Genomic DNA, 14,568 nt, shown 5'->3' with positions numbered 1-14,568 from the left:
TCAAGGTTCGATTCCCGACTTGCGTGCCTTTTTGTGTGGAGTTTGTATGTTTCTCCGCCTGTTCTGCATGGGTTTCCTCCAGGGTCTCCAGTTTCCAAACAAAATAGCTAGAACAATCATATCATGTAACTGTTATTGGCCAATGGCTGAAAATTCCTTGCAAATTACTCAGTTGGGACTGCACACATAAGCACCACCGTCCCCTACTGCGAAAACATGTCAGGGCCCCTCCTAAAGAAAGAGTCTTGAGACTCACGGAGGCTTTCCTGGGTAACCAAGCGCAATACTAAATAGCACTCAAAACACAAACATGCCAGTGATTTCCCAACTAAAGCTGCACGTACCGATGCAAGAAGCTTCTCGATGAAGAAACCGGCCATTATGAACAGATTAGACACTGCAAAGACACAAAACAGACCCGATTTAGCAAGCTCTCTGATGAGCAGACATGTGGTGAAATCAAGCATGGGAATTTGGGGCTGTGACATGGCCGAGAGAGTGCATGTTACAGAGGTTCACATTTAAATCTGGCATGCCGCCCTGGTTACTACCGCGGGTGTATAATCATCATAACAGGTGTCGTCTGCTTCAAAGTGTATGCTAACGATCCTCTGATGTCATTTGAAAAAAGATGGCCATTGTGTGTCGATGCCATAGTCCAAATTAAAAAAAATTACAATAATTTATGTAGTTAGGATTACACGCAACATTGCTCTCTGATCGTGAAACTATTGCAGAATTTGTCTGTGAAACATATCACTTTAATGACATTCTCGCACGATAAGGATGGAAAAAAACAAATGTGTATTACGATTGCAATTGTTTACCCAAGAAAGCCTCGGCAAGTCTCAGGAATCTTTTTCAGGAAGTTCCTGACAAGCTTTGCAGTAGTGGGACAATAATTGTATCATCCCAATTGAGTAATTTGCGGGAATTTTTTCCAATTTTGACCCTGACATGGCACGCCATGGCTGACTTATTTCGAATGACATCACGGGATCTTGAATATTCACTGTGAAGCACACGGTGCACAGTAGTATATATACGGTTAATACACATGCAGTAAAAAAAGGGCGGCCACTGAATTTAAACCGTGAACTTCTAACCTATAAAAAGCATTTTATGTACGTCTGTCTGTCCGTCTGTGTGTGTGTGGCCGACACTTACGAAGGATTTGGCTCGCAAACCGTTGGGTTTACGTTTTTAAAAAGTACCCAGGTAGAACGGCATAAGCCCCGTGGTGAGCCAGCGCTATTCCAATTTCATGTCCGTCACCTTTAAAGTACTTTAATTAGCGATTTTGTGCAGTTTTTGTTATTTATCTATTATTTGCACCTACCAGCGCGCCAATGCACGCATCTGCGCATGCGCGCCCCCTAGCGACACGTACGCGTTCGGTGGGAGGGGGGGGGGATTCTCATTTGCGTAAAAAATGCAACCAAAAAAACACAAGACTGAGGTACATTCTTCAAAGTACAATTTCCTCTTCTCCCCCCCCCACCCCAATGTGTGCAATTACTACTATAGGGTCAGTAGATACTAATATTATAGAGCTTATGTACTACTACTGTAGAGCGGGCGGGGGGATAGTGGAGGGGGGGTAGTAGCGGCCCAGCCCCAGCCTGCCAAGGTGCCACCTCAGCTGGCTGGGGAATCTAGGCGAGGCCGGGGGCTCTACACGGGACTAGGCCTCACCACAACACTTTTTTGAAGTTAATACTATTATAGAGTCAATATATACTATTGGAGTGACATCGCGGGATGTCACTGTATAATGCCGGCCCTGGAGAGGCACGGCGTGCGGTGTAACGACATCGCAGACACCACGAGGATGTGGGTGCAAAACCAGCCCTAGAGGGGCTCGGTGAGCGCTGATCGATAGCGCTGGATGGCACCACGCTTTCGTGCAGTGCCGGCCCCTACAGGATAGGGTGTGGAAGTACCGGCCATGGAAATTGGGTTACTAAGGGCCGTGGCACTCTGGTTGACCCCAGAGGACTCGTGACTGGTTAAGTCTCCACAGGGGCCCCATGTGGGGGCTCGGGGTGGTCACATGTCAGGGTCGAGATCCTGCTTGAGGATTCTGGAAGGTGGTCATGGCCAAGAGCGGAGCCAGCCACGCCGCAGAGGATATAAGCCAGGTCCCCCGGAGGGACCGGCGCTGTTGTTTATCCTGAAGAAATCTTCGTCTACTTTCTACCGAGTCTCCAACACGTGGACTGGGACCCAAGCTGGGGTCCGGTTCGTTGTAGCTAGTTACGTTGTAATTAGTGTAGTTATTCTGTTAAGGGGCAGTTACCCCGTGTGTTGGTGTTACATAAATGCGTTGCCTCCAAAAGTACGTCTGCGACTCGGTTGAACTCACTATACTATTATAGAGTCGGTATATACGATTATGGAGTGGGTAGATACTACTGTAGAGTAGGTAGATCCTACTGTAGTTTGTAGGAACTGCTACTGTAGAGCGGGCGGTGGGGGGGCGGTATAGCAGCCCAGCCCCAGCCTGCCAAGGTGCAACCTCGGCCGGCTGGGCAATCTAGGTGAGGCCGAAGGCTCTGCACGGGACTAGGTCTCACCACGTCACTGTTAGGTACTATTTTCTTGCTTCTTTCGCTAAACTCATGTAGTTAGAAAACTAATATTTAAAAAATTAAGTTAGGATATATTAAAATAATAATGTGTATGTGTGGGGACACCTAATATTTAAAAATTAAGTTCGTAAATATTAAAATAATGTGTGTGTCTAAGTCCACGTGTGCGTGCGAGTCGATGTGTGTGAGTCGATGTGTGTGTGTGTATGTCCATGTGTGTGTGTGTATAAGTCGATGTGTGTGGGTGTAAGTCGATGTGTGTGTGCGTGAGTCGATATGTGCGTGTGTGTAAGTCGATGTATTTGCGTGTGTGGGTCGATGTCTGTGTAAGTCGATGTGTATGTCTTTTTCGGCCAGGCAATGCCGGGTACTTTCCGCTCGTATCCAATAAGCGGTGAATGCGCTCCCGCTAGGCCACGTCACACGAAACAAAATTACTCTAAATATAAGAGCACGCACTGATGACCGGACAGACAGTGATGCACCGAGTGGGTGGTGGCGCTTACCGATAACCAAGCAAGTGGCAGGCCAGCTGTACGGATCACTCAGAAACAGCGAAACAATCTGAATTGGGTCAACCAGTATTCCATATCTGTGCACACACACACACAAACACGTGCATTTATGCTGGGGAAGTACACCTTTTAACGCAGGCATGACACCAGGCAGTGGCCTCGTCAATAATGCTGGGTTCAGATGCCAATTGCCATCGATAGGCTGGCCAAGGGCCAGAGTACAGAAAGTTCTTGCAAAAGTCTGGCAGGCTGCAATTGTAGTAAGATCTGAAATGTCGTAAGAGAGACCGGATCAAAATTCGAAGGAAATATAATGGTGTGCTCATGAGATAGCAATGCTGTAAATGGCTGCGGTTGCAAGGGGTGAGGTCATCGTTCTCACTGCATCAGCCAATCAGCGTCCAAGCAGGCAACACCCATGCAGCAAGGCCACCAAGAAGTCATTGCTCTGTAATTCAGTCTGTGGCTGTGGTAAGTAAATTTACGTTATGCATGTTGATTATGTTAGTTATTAATGTTATGAATATGTATTTTGCCAATAATTAGGTCATTAATTTTCAGTTAACTTTTTTTTAGGAGTCCTGATCACCCCTAAGTTATATCCTAACTTACGTTGTTTGATTTCCTTAACTTCCTCATTCAAACAGAATCACGACAAGCTCTACCTTTAACCCAACTTACATTATTTTGAGAAATGCGCAAGTCGTTCTGTACTCAGGCCCCAAGTATTGAACCTGAGTGCTTGGGACATCAGCACAGGATACGGCCTACCCATGATGCCACTGTCCTATACAAACGAATTAAGGGGCTGGCAGTCAACTCAACTATCATTTCCCGTACACACTCCAAATATCACATATACACATGCACAAGAACAATGATGCTGTCTCTTAGTGATGTGTGCAATTTCCAAATTTAAATGCTCATGGTGCCCCATATTTCATACCACTGCCTAAACATAATTAATTAATTATTGCCCTCTCTTAAGCCAGATAAGAACCGTTAGTGAGCTGGGAAGTCCAATGTTACGTATGTTCTGCTGATGAAAACGAGTCTTGAGACTCAGAGGCTTTCCTGGGCATACAAGCGTTAATCAAATATTTATAATAATAAAACAGCTGTGGGTAACTTGCAATACTAGCATGTGGGCCTTGACCCAAGCCCAGGGAATCTCCCTCTTGTAAATAACCTCGCACGATGGGCAGTGTCCACTTCACAGCAGGCAGCAGCGCTCCTGTAAGTCTCCACCACAAGTAACATGGGGGCAGACACGGGAATTTAATACCAACACGTAGGTGCAGTTGGGAGGGCAATGAGCACTAAACTATTCATACTGATCGGGGCAGTGACACAGCCCAGCCATAGCGTGCTCGCCACTTGTTACAGAGATTTAGGGTTCAAATCCAGCAAGTCGCCCTGGCTATTACTGCGGGTGTGTTAACCATAAAATACTACTACTAATGACAATTTAAATAGTGTCGTAACATGATAAGCCATGACAAGAGTGAAACCAGCAGGCCGCCCTGGTTATTACTACAGGTGTAGTAACCAGGGCAGGTGTAGTATTGTAATGCTAAGGATCCTGTGATGACATTCGAAGTGAACAGGCCATTGTGTGCTGGCATCACGGTCCAAAATTGAACAATTACCCGCAAATTACTCAAATAAGCTAAAAACTAAATTATTTTTATTTTAACGAGCTATACAGCTCTTTTTCAGAAGTGACCTGATCACAAATGATAGCCAACATAGCAAGATTTCCCCCTCCTGGCAGCAATCCAATGCCTGCTTGCATGTCAGGTACCAAGTCACCTTGTGTCCACATAGAGACAGCTGCCACTGGGGGTGCCCTTTAAAAATCGGTTGCGATGAGATGTAAATGCAAATGTTAAGTGTTTTGAGACGTCCCGGTGTAAAGGGCACTCTGTCAAAAAAACCCATTACCATTAAAGGTGTGTCTCGCTTAACGAGCGTTCTTTTTACGAGAAGTCGCTATAACGACTTATTTGAATTTAGCCTCATTGGCTCAAAAAATTAGTAAACGTTCACGTAACGAGCGGAGATGATCGATCAAATGCGTCAGTGATGGCAGGGGGCGCACCACTGCCCGCAGTTGTTTATGAGTTTCCTGCGCTATGCTGCGCAAGCGTATGATTCGGGAAGGAGTGGGTGACGGGTGGGGGCCTCGTGGTGTCACTGAAATGGGTGGGTGGAGGGAGGGGTGGCTGTAGGGAGCAGTGGCGCAACGGTTAGCACGCGGCGCTACGAATCTGGCAATCAGAGTTTTATTCCCGCTTACGTCGAACACCAGTGACGATAATCTGATATGTTCCTGGGTCTCCCCTAGCATGACTCGGACTCAAATGATGCAGAGTGTAACATGCCACTAGGGTGACAAATATGGCCGGGTGTGGTACTGGCCACCCACCACTTGTGTGTCATTCCAGCCTTCAAAGGTGCTCGCTAACAACACTTGGCCCAACAGTCTGTTAAGACTACATGGGGGGTTATTTTTATTTGGTGGGGGGAGGAATGTGTGTATGTATGAGATGGGGAGAGCTAGAGAGCATAAGAGGGCTGTGTGATTGAGTGGAGAGAAAATGTGTGTGCGAGTGATTTCAAATGTAGCTGTTTCACGTTAAAAGAGTTGTTCAAGAGTGGAAAATGTTGCCTCTGAAACGTATCTCAAATTTTAATATGGGAGTCAATGGGAAAATGATGACGTTTATCGAGTGTTCGCTTACCACTCCTTAAGTGAGACACACCTATATGCTTAGTTCTTTCGGTAAAGTACTGTTATTATTATTACAGTTTTCCTGAGCTGAAAAGTCTTACTTCATGAGGTTCTCTAGGAAGAGACGGGCGTTTCCCAGCACCTGGGAGGGTGGGCACAGGGGGTTCGTGAGTCACAAGCGGCTCAAGTGAGACATAACTGGAGAAGTTCTCACAACCTCAGAGAGACGTGAAAACAACACGCGCATAACAATATTGCAATCTTGCTATGACCGGAACATGCATGACCAGTTATCAGGAATAATGCAGTTAATGTTCATAATTTGGCCCAGATAAACTGTAATAAGAATTACTTTGTTTATGATGGTTAATATCTAGTTTAAATCTTATTGGCACGTCATTAAATTACTGCACAGGTGACAATTAAGTTGTTTTGCTGTGTCGGGTGCTGGAGGTATCTTATCGACACAGATTTGATCATTATTTGGCCCAAACAAAAAATCAATCGTAGGCTACGAGAACCTCCACGTTAACAACGGGCCTTCTGAGACTTGAGCAGAAATCGCATGAGGGCCAAGCCACCATGCTGTCGCCCACATCACACATCTATAATCATCACACGTGCACACACACGCCCATACCAGCATGATGACACACCAGTTGATGATGCCTCTATAGTTGCTGAAACCACTGGAGGAGCTCAGGAGTGAGTCCTGCACTCTGTGGCATCTACAGTGCACGGTGAATGAAGAACACGGAAGGGGCAGAGGGTAGGGCGAGGTGGGAAAGAGATATTATTATTATTATGATTGCCCTTGTTTACCCAAGAAACCTTCACCGAGTCTCAAGACTATTTCAGGAGAGTTCTGTTAAGTGTTTTCAGTCGGGGATGATGTTGCTATGTGTAATCACACTTGAGTAATTTGCAGACTTTTTCAGCGTTGCAATGTTTGGCAAATAACAGTTACATTGCATGTGTGTTCATTGGAAAGAAACTGGAGAACCTGAAGGAAACCCATGCAGAACAGAGGGAGAACATACCAACTCTACACAGAAAAGTGCCCGAGTCAGAAGCTGAACCCAGGCCCTTCTTGCCTTGAGGCACAATCGTTACCAGTGAGCTACTGCTGCCCATATGACAAGCTTTGTCTCCAGATCAATGCTGCTGTTCTGGCTTTAGGCAAGTCCACATCTTCAGGCAGTGCACTATTTATACGAGACCTCATAGGGCCGGCTATGTGCCCACCCTGGCCCTCCTCTGCCACACAGCAAGGGCAGACGTCACCACCCCCCTTTCCAGCTATTGTCCACCCCCATCAAAGGTGCACACTTACTCTCTCCTTGACAGCTGAAACGGTGCTTGTAGAGACCCTGGATAAGCTGACCCAAGCCCAGTAACCTCCAGCCAGCTGCCCCACAGCAGCCGCCACCCACCTCATTCAATCCCACCCCTCTTATGCAACCTCAACAGCTGTTACCACTCGTGCATTCCCAGCCGCATTCCAGCATGGGCACCCACACACGCGGTGCTCATGCAGGTTTCACCGGGCACCCACACAGGGCAGGGTTCGTGTTTCTCGCGTCCGTGATTGCGGATGCGTCCGTGTCTGTATTCGTATCATTGCGCACTGGTACCGTTTTGTGTACATACAGCCACTAGCCACCAAACTGACAACACATTCCACCGACTACACAAGGCATACAAGACGTGCAATGAGAGATGTAGAAAAGTGATGGAGATGTAGAATACGAGATGAGACACGAGACAGAGGTGAAGTGATGAGAGATGCAGATGAGACAAAGGTATCGATATTAAGGAGCAGTCAACGCAAGACAACGGTTTGAAAGATGTATTCAGATAAGACCAAAGAGATAATAAGTGATGTATTTTGATGTGATAGAAGAGGATGCATCAGAACCAGAGATTCTAGGAGATATATTCAAATACAATAGAAAAGACATGTAATCCTATAAGACAAGAGATAGATGGAAATATTCAGAGAAATATACTACACTGCACCAATATGCAACACTGCATTACACTATTCTACCACATTGCACCACCACGCAACAATGTGCCATAGAACTACACTGTGGCTGGGTGGCGCAGTGGTTAACGCCTGTGCCTCAGAAAAGAAGGACCTAGGTTTCATTCCCAACTCGGGCTCTTATCGGGGTGGAGTTTGTATGTTCCACCCTTGTTTTGTATGGCTTTCCTCCGGGTTCTTCACTTTCTTCCCATAGGAAAAAACACGCTTTTCAATGCACAAACTTGTATTTGCATTCGAAAGTTAGAAATAATCAAATTTGATGCGCTCAATTAAAATGGGTGGCCTGCATAATGAAAATTAAACGTATCGAAAGAAAGGGGCCAACTTTTATTGAACACATCAAATTTGATTAATTCCGGAGTCAAAATAATGTATTCTCTACTTTTGTGTGCAAATAAAAGTTTGTGCATTCAAAAGTTTATCGCTTTCGCTATAAGAGGGTGGCACAATAGTCGACCCGACGCCATAACAAGTGGCGATATGAGCGCCTCTTTCATTGGTTACAGGCTGGCCAGCAACAGCCGTTGTCATTGGACCAGACCTTTGCCGCCGTAGGTGGGCGCGACCATTCGTGATTTCAAAAGTGAGGGGGGTACAATGTACGATGTTTAATTATTACAATGTAGTAGTTGGACCGGCAATTAAATATTTCATTGTCTGTGTAGAAAATTTCAGCTCGTTAGGCTTCATAGATCAACATATTAAGCGTCAAAGATTCCAAAGAATATAAACCGACAACTTGCCAAGTTCAACAAGTGTGTAAAAAACAATACAAATGGTATTAGCCAAACATCCCAAAGTAAAAAAAAATACCTGCCAATTACTCAAACCTGCCACGACCCCGCTGAAAGTCTCGACTGGGTTAGGCTTTCATGGGTAAACATGCGAGAATAATTATAATCACATGTACTCCAGTTAGTCCAGTACACTGCAGCCCCGCACTACTCCGCTTCCACACCGTCCTGTGGTCCATGCGGAGTTCATAGACCACAGGGGCGGGGGCACTGTATTAGGTTCAACCAACAGCAGAAAATCCTGTTCTGATGCAACAGCACTCATACAACACGCCCAACCAAACCCGATTAACCCTCCTCCCATTTAAATTCTGCAATCAAAACCAGATCCTTGGTCTTGGCTCTTTGCTCAACTACATGACACGCCGCAGCCACGCAAATACCATGTGAATTGACAACACGCGTGGCCTAATGAAGGCATATGGACATACAAATGGACCAGGCCGCATTTCTTGCAGTAACATTGTTAAAATCTTTGTTTTGAGTCACCACTAACTGCATGAAACACAATGGTGAAGACCAGTTAGCGGTCTGCCACACACATAGAGACGTCTCCATCAATAAGCATAATTATTTCACCTTATAAACTAATAAACGAAGGGAGCTGCCACAGGGGTGTAAGAATTCCCACAGTTTCTCATCCCATAAATGGCACTGACTGAAACACAGAAGGCAGGATGTCACAGTGGTGACACTCAAGCCTCACAACAATAATTCCTGGGTTCGATTCTCAACTCGGACACCTTTCCGTGTGGAGGTTGTATATTCTCCATCTGTTCTGTACATATTCTCCAGTTTCCTCCCTTTTCTTAAAAACTAACTCAAGAGTGCAACTGGGATTTAGCAAAAACATCCCAATTTGACATTACGCATTGCAGCAACATCGCCCCCTATACTGCTAAATCTTGGCAGGACCATCCTGAAAGAGTTTATACTTTCTGGGTAGCAATAGTAATAGAACACTTAATTCACACACGAGTGTCCTAGTAGGTGTTCACGCGTTTACTTCTTGTATAGACTTGGCCTGCATGGTAGCTCACCTCCCAAACTAAATAGTCGGCCTAAAGGGAAGCTAAGCAGTTTGAGCCTGTTTAGTGATTGCAAGGGGGATTTGTCTGGAATACCAGGTGTAGGAGGATGGGGGCTGGAGGTGGCCAGGAAATGGCAGTACAGAAATAGATTCCTTAATCATTCTGTACGACGCTTTGAGTGGCAACCCTCATTTGTGCGAGTTTTCTCCAGTTCCTCCCACATGACAACTATCAATAATGCAATTAGCCAAATATCTCAATGCAGTGTACTCATTGAAACGTTCCATGGTTGATTGGCATGGATATTTTATTTATTTATTACCATGCTGAGATCAGACAAGATAGTTTGTCTTTGCATTGCAAGGCAGTGCTAGTTTTATCGAAGAGCATCTTTACACAAGTAGACATGTTAAGTTTGTTTAAGAAAAGGTAAAATATTTTCATAGATTACCTTTTTTACAGGATATAGCGCAATGTCAAAGAATAACATTATGCCTTACAATGAACGTTAAAATAAATAAATAAAATTGTATATAGCACAGACAGAGTTTTCCATTAATATTTTACTGTTTACTGTGGCATCATGAAAAAAGAATGCTATTAGTACTTTTCCTGCCATTGGTCTCATCTGGGAGCCATATCAGGTAAATATTTAGTGACCTCTCAAATAAAAACCGTTTGACCTCGAGACGCGAAACTTGGGGAAATCTTATATATCTATGGCAATGACGTTCCTGCCAAATTGCATCAAACTCCAGACCTTTGGTTGATGGTGAGTGACCAACTCAATTCTGTCAGCTGGTGATGGGTTAATGACAACGATTTGCATAAACTACACAGCCAAAGCCAAAATGGACCAGAGTACTGGCTACGAAAACCTTCCAAGTGAACAAACTACAACATATGACTTCATCACAAGACAGCCAGAATAATATAGTGCCAGGTTGCAGCAGGATGCCGATTGCAGTTGTTGAGAACAGCACGACACGAGAACCGCCTGCAATGTGGCAAGAGCAGCGACACAGCCGATACAGATGTAGTCTCATGCAGAGACACAACTCTCTACGTTCATACCATGTTCAGATAAATAAATGAAAAAGAAATAAAGTTTGTGGAAATGTAACTCTTATCATTTAACCCTTGTCTCCAGTCTCCAATAAAAAGGCATTCCCTAAAACCTAAGGAATATTATTTAATCCTAATCCGTTATGAATCAAATCTAGACGTTAGAGCAAATCAAAAGTAAACTTTATACTTTTGAATTTAAAATATATTTTTGGATGAAGCCATGTAATGATCTGACCAAATCTGTGTTAAGACCCTCCACCACCTGACACAGACCAATAATTGAAGTGTTAAACCGGTGAGCTGAAGAACAATCATTGCAATCCTCAACCAATAACAACCCAGGAAGTCCTGGATTTTTATTCTCACTTCCTGGATCTTGTCCACATGTTTGTCGTAGTCTCCAATATAACCTCTCGAATCTAATGAAACCGACATTTGGTGAGCGAGCTGAAACAATAACAATAGGTGCATTAAGCGCTTGCACACCGTGGCAAATCCTTTGGCTGTGTCAGGTGGCTGAGAGTACTCAAAGTGGCGACAGAGGTGCCATGGTGGCAAGATGTTAACTACCTTTCCTGGTATATACGGAAGTCGTGATTTCGATCCCGACCCTGACGCCTGTATATTTAGAGTTTGCATGTTCTCCAAATGGTCGTGTGGATTTTTTTCCGGGTCCTCCGGTATTTCCCTCCACATTTAGAAACATGCATGTAGAGTATTTGGCTGCAAGAAATGTCCACCTAATAAGCCACTTCGTTGCGCGATCATTTGTGGCCAGGTCGCTTCTGAAAAAGAGCTATATAGCCAAGTGGGCCTTACCTGGTAAAATAAGCTCCAAATCAAGTTTAAAATAAACATAGTTTCGTTTTTAGTGCAGTACTATCAACACAGATGTATTTTCAAGTAGTGGAGAGCCATGTGGTGAGTGCAACTAGCTCGTTCACACAAAGTCAATTACGCCATTTCCGCAGCCTCTCGGTGACTTTCTAAAAGCCTCACTGCTACAGTGTGCACCGACTGCTGCAAGCAGACGCTATCAGCTGTGCTATGACATCACTCACCAGACCACACAACTGCGAGCCACCGCCACGGTCCAAATTCCAAATCTCCCGGGAATACGAAACGCATTCGTTTCAGGTGCGAAAGGGTGTCAGTGCAGTGGTTAACACTCGTGCCTCTCAGCAAGAAGGGTAAGGGTTCGATTCCCAACTCGGGCATCTTTGTGTGTGTAGTTTATATATTCTCATCCTGTTCTGCATGGGTTTCCTCCAGGTCCAATGGTTTCCTTCCATAACTGAAAAAATACAATGTCACTGGTTTTCTCTGGGTGCTCTGGTTTCCTTCCACATATAAACTCATTAATTAGCTTATAATTATTTATAAGAGGACCACAGAGCTTGGGCAATTGTTGACACTGGCTCACTGCATCACTGCTGCTGTTTTGAGTCGTCATCTCTCTTTGCAAGAGGACGAATACCATTCGGCGGCGCGTTACAAGTTGACATCATGATTATGAACGAAGGGGCTTGTTGCTGTGAGGCACAAGTGCTGCCACTGAGCCACCCTGCTGCACAGCTAAGAACAGTGTAAGACACTTCCAAGTCGGGGCACTATGATTGGTGCTATTGGGCAGAGGAAGTTGAGGTGGTGTGCAGGAGGCAAGCGGCAGGCCTGTAAGCAGAAGTTATCCTCTTAGTGCTCACTAGACGTATAACATCAAAGTCACCAACATAATCACGCTTCTTCATAAAATTTGTAAATTTACTTATTCGTCAAGGAGAACCACACAGTGTGCAAGGACTATTTCTCAGGAGGGCCCTGTTACAGTGTGTTATTTTTTTATTTTAGCCCCAATTAATCTGTTTATGCAAGTGGGAGGAAACCAGAGCACCTAGAGAAAACCCACGTGTGTGAGGGGGCAACAGTTATATCCTCGTACAGACGGAAACAGATGGCGATTAGTCAACTTGCAGCACCGACGTCTCCTGGCGAGCCAGCGAATGACACTTCCGAAACACCTACGTGAAGGGTTTGTGCGATCCACCAATTCTCGTTGCTGCCTCTCCAGCACTGGATGACAACCAAGCTCATGATATACAGCATCGAAATGCTTGTGTGTAAGCATTACAGTTGTTAAACGAGAATCGAAAAACCGGTAACCGTTTTCAGAATAATTGATTTTGAAAGTCAGGAACTTGGAATCATTTCCGGTTGGAATTACAAATGCACGCACTGATTGGCGAGGGCAATTGTACAAACATCTACCTGTTCATAAACGTGTCTATAGGAGGAAAAAAGTATGTCACATTACTTGGTAATGTAAAATAAAACTGATGTTTACAACTCTAGTGGCCATGGCGAGACTGGGGGTGCGGGAGTTTGGCGTCACTGGCCCGGGACGACCTCCTGACCTTCATTTACGCACAAATCAGGTTTCCTCGTGCCGTGGGCCTCACCACGTCTCACGAAACCAATGGTGCTATTGGTGACCATTCCACATTGCCATGGCAGAAACCAAGTCCATCCACAGGCGAAAACGTTCTATTTGGCAGAGTTGCTTATCACCTTTAACCTACCCCGCGCGGACATTAACGCTCCCCACACCATTTGGAAGCTAAGCGGGATGACGCCTGCTGAACGCTGCTGGCTGGGGAATGCCACGTGAAGGTGTGCGATTATGAGGAGGCCAGGAGATGGCAGTAACAGCTCTGGATTCTTGAATCAACCGGTGCTTAGCTCTGAGCGCCACCCCTTATTCGTATTGCGTGGGTTTCCTCTGTGGGTAGGCGATGCCCAAGCACACTGCCCCGCTCAGTCCACCCTCCCCCCGGGTGAGCGCCACTTACTTCAGGCTGCTGCTGCCGCCCTCCTCCTGCTTGTCCCGGTGTCCGCGCGGCGCTTCCCCCGCCGGGCCCGGGCTCGCGCCCGACACGGGGCCGCTAGAGCTGGTGCAGCGCCTCCTGGCGCCGCGAGCACGCGGAGGGGCGCCGTCGCCCTCCGTCGCCTTGGGTTTGTCGGGGGTGGACGAGCCCTTCATTGTCCTCCCCCTGCTCCTCCTCGCTTCAGCGGTAACGAACAAGTCCTGGCACCTGGAGGGGCAAGTCAAGCGCGGCGGGAGCGCGAGAGAGATAAAGGAGTCAAGTCGCCTCAACCAACAACAACTTGCTTACTGCTGCCTGGTAGACGCCGCACTTCCCCCTCGCGTCTCTCAAACCTCACACCCCGCCCCTCCCACTAAGGCCCCGCCCCTCCCACTAAGGCCCCGCCCCTCCCACTAAGGCCCCGCCCCTCAACCTCACACCCCGCCCCTCAAGAAGAAACGGCCCTTCGCTACTTAATTCCAGTGACGTCACCGCAGAGCTTGTACCAGGCTAGGTGCACCTGGAAGCCACGTGAAATGTCATAAGCATCAGCTTTACTTAGACTGGAGGAATCCGATGAGCTATGAAGTTCATTTGGACAGATGTCCAATCGGGGCGGTTCTTCTGCTTCATGATATTTTTAAAGAAAATTTTACGATGTTAAGGGAGGTAAAAAAAGGTTGTTTCAATGGGAAACATGGGGCTACGTTCCTGGTAGGAGTGAACACATGGGGAATGGTAAATGTTTAACAACAATGACTACAATAGATAAAAAAACAAAATTCATAGTAGAGGGTTTTTTGGGTTAGATCGCGTAAATATATAAATGTGTCGTTAAAACCCGCCACCACCCGACACAGCCAACTAGTAAGGGTTGTCACGTAAACAGAACGTGGCCAATTCGTCACTAGTACAGCACACCGG

General features: G+C 46.0%; 1 protein-coding gene across 1 annotated transcript in view; it reads right to left on the bottom strand.

The window, feature by feature from the left end:
• DGAT1 (diacylglycerol O-acyltransferase 1) overlaps positions 1-14,010 on the bottom strand; it is a 40,411-nt gene extending 26,401 nt beyond the window's left edge. Inside the window, exons 1-5 of the mRNA XM_032974429.2 lie at positions 13,630-14,010; positions 6,481-6,568; positions 5,942-5,982; positions 3,098-3,183; positions 345-397 (exon numbers count right to left, since the gene is read on the bottom strand). Of these exons, the coding sequence (XP_032830320.1) occupies positions 345-397; positions 3,098-3,183; positions 5,942-5,982; positions 6,481-6,568; positions 13,630-13,820 (459 nt within the window). The 5' untranslated portion in view covers positions 13,821-14,010. The remainder of the gene's footprint in view (positions 1-344; positions 398-3,097; positions 3,184-5,941; positions 5,983-6,480; positions 6,569-13,629) is intronic.
• Positions 14,011-14,568: the final 558 nt, after the last annotated feature.

Source organism: Petromyzon marinus, chromosome 54, assembly GCF_048934315.1.
Source record: "Petromyzon marinus isolate PM22_M1 ecotype Great Lakes invasive population chromosome 54, UKy_Petmar_22M1.pri1.0, whole genome shotgun sequence".
NCBI classification, from domain to species: Eukaryota; Metazoa; Chordata; class Hyperoartia; order Petromyzontiformes; family Petromyzontidae; genus Petromyzon; species Petromyzon marinus.
Note: the sequence above shows the minus strand (reverse complement) of the source record. Positions and strands in the feature narration are given on the sequence as shown.